This window comes from Eptesicus fuscus, chromosome 1 (genome assembly GCF_027574615.1).
Source record: "Eptesicus fuscus isolate TK198812 chromosome 1, DD_ASM_mEF_20220401, whole genome shotgun sequence".
Classification (NCBI taxonomy): Eukaryota; Metazoa; Chordata; class Mammalia; order Chiroptera; family Vespertilionidae; genus Eptesicus; species Eptesicus fuscus.
Genome location: NC_072473.1, coordinates 130,223,712 through 130,230,169, shown reverse-complemented (window position 1 = coordinate 130,230,169; position 6,458 = coordinate 130,223,712). Strand labels below are relative to the sequence as shown.

Here is a 6,458-nt window from a genome sequence, read left to right as displayed (position 1 = left end):
TGTAGAAAGGGGGGAAGGGATAGAAGGTGGCTCAGGGGGAGGAGAGGAGAGAAGAAGGAAGAGATAGAAGAGAAGAGAAAGGGGACCAGGGAGAGAGGATGAGGGGGTAAGGGAAGGGGAAGGGTGGGGGGAGAGTGAGGAGGAAGAAGGAGGAGTGGAAAGAGAAGGAAGAGGGAAGAGAGGAGAGAAGAAAGAAGGGAAGTTGAGTGAGAGGTGGGAAAAGAAGAGATGGGAGGGAGTGAAGAGGGAGAGGAAAGAGAAGAAAGGGTGGAGGAGGAGGAAGAAGAGAAGGAAAGGGAGGGAGGAAGAGGAGAGGAAGGAAGAGAAGGGGTGTAGGAGGGAGAGGAAGAGGGAAGAAGAAAAAACAAATGAGGCAAGAAGGGGAGGAGAATGGGAAAGGAGAGGAGGACGGGGAGTTAGAAGATAGAGTAGAAGAGTAGGGAGAGATGAGGTAGGAGTGGTAAGGGAAGAAAGAGAGGAGGGGAGGGGAGAAGGGACCTACAGAGATGGGAAGGAGGGATGTAAAGATGGAGTGGATGGAGTGGGGGGAGAAAGGAGGAAAGAGGGTGTGGAGAAGAGTGGAGGGGAATGATTTCAGTGTCTGAGGACCCCTCCTGTCCTCACAGGTCAAACCTCAGAGGACCCATGGAGTTCCCTGGCCTGGGGGCCCTGGGGGCCTCTGAGCCCCTGCCCCAGTTTGTGGACCCTGCCCTAGTGTCCTCACTACCAGAGTCAGGGGTCTTCTTCCCCTCTGGGCCTGAAGGCTTGGATGCAGCAGCTTCCTCCACTGCCCCAAGCACCGCCTCGGCTGCAGCTGCTGCACTGGCCTACTACAGGGATGCTGAGGCCTACAGACACTCCCCAGGTAACTCCTTTGGGTGTTTTTTATGGCATGGGTTCCATGCTGTTGGGGTTGCCATGGAGACCATTGGCTAGGGTAGAACCCAACAAAGAGGCCATCTTGGAAAGGGCCGGAAGCCTTCACGAGGCTATGTGGACCACATTGTCTACGTATGTGCAGGCCTGGGAATGTACATCCCCAGAAGGCCACATCAGGAATGAATGTTGTAAGTAGGTGGGGGTGGCCCTAGTTGTGAGTGGCCCATGGGGCTCCACACAGTTATGCTCAAAGCCCATTGGGAAATGGCTGCAGGTGACTACAGCTGCCAGGGTGACCAGTGGGGCTCAGATCCAGGAGTCCTTCAGGGCCAGCAGCTGTTCTGGCAACCTATGGGAAGGGGGGAAGGTGGGAGGGGGGAAGGTTGGCCACCATGCTGGGGCTGTTGGGCACCACTGCATCCTGAAAGCAGGATGGCGTCAGACCTTCTGTCCCCTTCTTTCTTCCTTCCCATACCCACCCCCTAACAGTCTTCCAGGTATACCCATTGCTCAACTGTATGGAAGGGATCCCAGGGGGCTCACCATACACCAGCTGGGCCTATGGCAAGACGGGGCTCTACCCTCCCTCCACTGTGTGCGCCACCCGCGAGGACTCCCCACCCCAGGCCTCAGAAGACCCGGATGGAAAAGGCAGTTTCCTAGAAACGTTAAAGACAGAGCGACTGAGTCCGGACCTGCTGACACTGGGACCTGCAGTGCCTTCCTCCATCCCTGTCCCCAGCAGTGCCTACGGGGGCCCTGACTTTCCCAATAACTTCTTTTCTCCCACCGGAAGCCCCCTCAATCCAGCAGCCTATTCCTCCCCCAAGCTTCGTGGAACCCTGCCCCTGGCCACCTGTGGTGAGGTTCCCCAAAAGGGACAGGGGGGTTCAGGAGGGGGATGGGGTCCAAGGCAAAGTTGGGCTGAGCCTGGTCCCTCTTCCCCCCTGTCCACCTCTCCAGAGGCCAGGGAGTGTGTGAACTGCGGAGCGACGGCCACTCCGCTGTGGCGGCGAGACAGGACAGGCCACTACCTGTGCAATGCCTGTGGCCTCTATCACAAGATGAATGGGCAAAACAGGCCCCTCATCCGACCCAAAAAGCGCCTGGTAAGACCCCAGGCCTGCCACCCCTCACCCAGGTACTACTGTTCCCACTCCGTGCAGGATCTCTGTCCTCACACTCTATGAGAACCCCGATCCCCCCCTGCCCCATCGACTCAGGGACCCAGCTCTGTACAGGAGTGTCTACCCTCAGCCCACCCTCAGGCTGCAAGCAGGAACGCTGTCCACTCCCTGCCCAGCAGTTTTCATACTTGGCTGCACACTGGGGTCACCATGGGGCCCTCCCTAGATGTGTTGATTTACTTGGTCTGGGGCGCTGCCTGGGCATCAGGATTGGTTCCGACTCCCCAAGTGAGTCCAATGTCCGCCAACGTTGAGAACCACTGATGCAGTCCCCCACACCATCTGGAAAGCCCCGGGACAGGAGGCCATGTCCTCGCCCCTTAGAGAACCCTCAGTCTACGCCTTGTCCAGGAAGCCCTGCCTTCACCTTGACCCTCACCTCCTGGGTCCCCCACCCACCCACCCCCAGTGCACTGACCCTCACATTCTTGCTGCCCCCAGATCGTCAGCAAGCGGGCAGGTACCCAGTGCACCAACTGCCAGACAACCACCACAACACTGTGGCGGAGAAATGCCAGCGGGGACCCTGTGTGCAATGCCTGCGGACTCTACTACAAATTACACCAGGTGTGCCCTGCCTCTTGGAACCTGCCCCCTCCCCCGTTCCACCAACCCTCCCTTCCTTCTCCTTTTCCTTTCTTGTATTCTTCCTATCTCCCTTCCCTCTCTTCTTCATCCCCTTCCTCTCTTGTCCGTTATTCTCCTCCCTCCTCCTTCCCCCTCATCCCTCTTCTCTGCACCTCCATCTTCTTCCTGACTTTCTTTTCCCTCCTGCTCCCTTCTCTCTCCTCCATTTCTCAGCTCCTTCCTCCTCCCCTCCAGCCATCAGCTAGTCCAGTGGTCAGCAAACTCATTAGTCAACAGAGCGGCAAACCGTGGCTCAAGAGCCGCATGTGGCTCGTGAGCCGCAGTTTGCCGACCACTGAGCTAGTCCTATGGCTAGAGGCTCCGCCAGCCTTTCCCCAGCTTAGGGCCTCACAAGCTCATGATTCCTTGGGGCATTATCTGTGCCACAGGTGGGGCCTGCTCCCCTAGTCCTGACCCAGTTCCCTACTCTTAAGGAATGGGGTGGAAAGGGTGTCCCTGGTGGAGACGCAGAGGCCAAAGTCTGAGATTAGGAAACACTCATGGCCTCTCTTTCATCAGGTGAACCGACCACTGACCATGCGGAAGGATGGTATCCAGACCAGAAACCGCAAGGCATCAGGAAAAGGAAAAAAGAAACGAGGGTCGAGTCTGGGAGGCGCAGGACCAGCTGATGGGCCAGCGGGTGGCTTCATGGTGGTGGCTGGGGGCAGCGATGGTGGGAATTTTGGGGAAGTGGCCTCAGGCTTGGCATTGGGCCCGCCTGGCACTGCCCATCTCTACCAAGGCCTGGGCCCCGTGGTGCTGTCAGGGCCTGTCAGCCACCTCATGCCTTTCCCCGGGCCCCTGTTGGGTTCACCCACAGGCTCCTTCCCCACAGGCCCCATGCCTCCCACCACCAGCAGCACTGTGGTGGCGCCACTCAGCTCATGAGGACACAGAGCATGGCCTCAGAGCAAGGGTGGGGTCCCGCTCCACAGTCCCTCTACAACCCAACCCTCTGGGCCCCCCAAACCCCTTGGTCTGGACCATCAAAGATTTGTAAAATAAAGCACCCATGTCCTGAAGTTGGAGGTGTGGGTCTGAGTGGGACTGAATAAAGAGCCGTGGTAGGGGGTGTGCCACGGTGCCCATGGCTCTCTGGTGATGGCGTGAGGCTGGGAGACAGCACCCGTGGCCCTTCATGATAGTGGGTTGGGATGTGCAAGTATAACATGATGTGTGTGTGAAACCGCTTGTGACAGCAACCAGGGTGTATGATATGGCGTGTACATGCCCACATCATGGGCAGAGACAGTGTGTGGTGGCTGATTGCTCTGTGAGGTGGTGACCATGGGGGTGAGGTTGTGAGAGATGGTGTGCCTGACACCAGGCGACTGTGAGGAACGGGGCACAATGACTGTGTGAGAGGACGTGGGGGTATGTGTGTAACGGGGTGTGCTGAGGCAACATGTGAGGTTGTGCTCATGTGACTGTGCACCACGCAGGGTGGTTCTGAGACGGTGTACCAGGCACAGCATGTGTACCAGGCTCAGCATTGGATAAACAAACATTTCTGGAATGCTGAGCAGGGACTGTGTAGATGGTATGTGGAGACCTAGCAGCATGTCAGGAGAGCTTTGTGGGTCTGGTAAGGGCAGTGCTTGTGCGACAGCATGTGTATGTGAGCGTATCCCATGTCATGTGCCCTGTCACGGTGCCTCTGAGTGGCTGACAGCGTGAGCAGCTCTGTACATGTGTTTGTGGAGGCATCAATACATATAGTTTCAGTCTGTAAGCTAGGGACCCACCTCCAAGGGACAGAAGACATGTTCAGGACAGCAATGGGAGGAAAGAGGGGCTGGAATGGCAGCCAGCAAGAAGGGCAGAAGGCCAATCTGAGACCCTGGGGTTGTCCATGGGCCCTCCTGTCCCTCATCTCTTCTCTCTCTCAGCCCAGCTCGGCCTGCAGCCCTGTGGGAAATGGTAGAGGAGGAGGGGGGAGATTAGGAGACAAAATAATCTCCAGGGGGGACATTTAGACCCCACAGGCGGGGAGCTCCCCACAGTGCCAACTCCCTCCCCAACACACCTACCCACCTGGGTGAACTGCTCCCCCTAAAGTGGAATCTGTTCTCCCATGGAACAAGCCCTCACATCGGACATGCACAGAGTCAGGTGACATCCCAACCCAGACAGGTTAAGTGGCTCTCCCGGGGCCACACAGCTGGTGGCACAGGGCTGAGCCAGGCTCCGGGGCTTTGCCTCCACACCGCCCAGAGGCTCCTCACCGCAAGCAGCACCGTCTCCTGGGTGCTCACTGTGCACCACAACAGCTGGAAGGCTCAGCTGCTTTCGTTCATGAACACCTGAAAAAACATCTAGTCCGGCCAGTGTGGCTCAGTGGTTGAGCATCCACCTATGAACCAGGAAGACAAGGTTGGATTCTTGGTCAGGGCACATGCCCAGGTTGCAGGCTGGAACCCCAGTGAGGTGCATGTAGGAGGCAGCCGATCCATGATTCTCTCTCATCGCTGATGTTTCTATCTCTCTCTCCCTCTCCCTTCCTCTCCGAAATCAATAAAAATATGTGTGTTTTTTAAAGAAATCCCCATCTGTAAACTCTTTGGGAACCCCAATTGAGTTCAGGAGCCTTGCTTCCATTGTTGACAATGAGTCCTGACGTCACTCTGCACAACAATCCCTACCTCACGCCCCACCCCACAGAGTCCACAGGAACCCGTGATCCAACTCTCAACATGAACCTGTCTTGAACTTACATGGAAAATCCTTTCCTGAACCTGTGGTGGGGCGCCTGTCCTGACCCCCTGCTTTAAGTCCAGACCTCATCCTATACGGGCACCTATGGCCTCACCTGGAACAGGTCCCCCTGCCCGTACACTGGAAACACTCTCCTGACCCTGTCTAGGAGCCCTGATGTGACTCTCTCTGACAGCCTTGTTCTAGAAGCCTTGCCCTCACCTTGTACAGGAGCCACTGTCCTGACTGTGGCTAGTGGCTACCACATGAAACAGCGTAGCTCTGGGGAGTCTACAGAATCCTGAAGCAGACACTGCTATAGGCTCATCAACCCTGTCCCCCTTTCTTCCTGACTCACTCCCTTTCCCAGCCTCCCTTACAATGACAGGTGGACATGTGACAGTTCTGGTCAATGGAGTGAGCAGAGTGACATACACGACTTCCAGGCCTGGCCCATAGGAACTTCTCATGGGCCCTGGCTGGTGTGCTCAGTGGTTAGAGCATGGGCCTGTGCACCAAAGGGTCTCGGGTTCAATTCCCAGTCAAGGGCACATACCTGGGTTACAGGATTGACCCTCGGCCCCAGTTACAGGAGGCAAGGGATTGATGTGTATCTTTCACATTGATGTGTATCTTTCACATCGATGTTTCTCTCACACACACATTAATCTTTCCCTCCCTCCCTCCCTCCCTCCCTCCCTCCCTTCCACTCTCTCTAAGAATCAATGGAAAAATATTGTCTGGTGAGAATTAACAAAAACAAAAAAACCTCTCATGGAATCCTCCCTTTCTCATCTACCAGCTGAACAGCGATAACTCCAAGGACTCAAAGGAGAGCAGAGCCACAAAATGGAAGTTGCTTGGGTCCATGAATAACCAGTAGTAAATATTCACATTGGATTTTGTATGAGCAAGAAACATTTACTTGTTAAGCCCCTGAGATTCTGGGTTTGTTTGTTACAACAGGTAGCCTAATTCAGCTCAATTAATAATAATCTTTTGACTGAATCTGGACATGAATACCTGATCTTACGTTCTATATGAACACAGCTCTGGAGCTGTACAGAA

At 55.7% G+C, this 6,458-nt stretch overlaps 1 protein-coding gene across 1 annotated transcript; it reads left to right on the top strand.

The window, feature by feature from the left end:
- Window positions 1–645: 645 nt before the first annotated feature.
- Window positions 646–3,584, top strand: GATA1 (GATA binding protein 1). The gene is made up of 5 exons (XM_054714145.1): window positions 646–865; window positions 1,369–1,740; window positions 1,843–1,988; window positions 2,508–2,633; window positions 3,213–3,584. Exons 1-5 carry the CDS (start codon window positions 646–648, stop codon window positions 3,582–3,584), a joined length of 1,236 nt encoding a protein of 411 aa, XP_054570120.1.
- Window positions 3,585–6,458: the final 2,874 nt, after the last annotated feature.

What these genes read in the sequence shown, in the direction of transcription:
- GATA1 (XM_054714145.1), top strand. Translation starts at nt 646, where the DNA reads ATGGAGTTCCCTGGCCTGGGGGCCCTGGGGGCCTCTGAGCCCCTGCCC. An exon ending in CCTGCCCCTGGCCACCTGTG is followed by an intron (nt 1,741 to 1,842) that starts GTGAGGTTCCCC and finishes CCACCTCTCCAG; the next exon opens with AGGCCAGGGAGTGTGTGAAC. An exon ending in TCTACTACAAATTACACCAG is followed by an intron (nt 2,634 to 3,212) that starts GTGTGCCCTGCC and finishes CTCTTTCATCAG; the next exon opens with GTGAACCGACCACTGACCAT.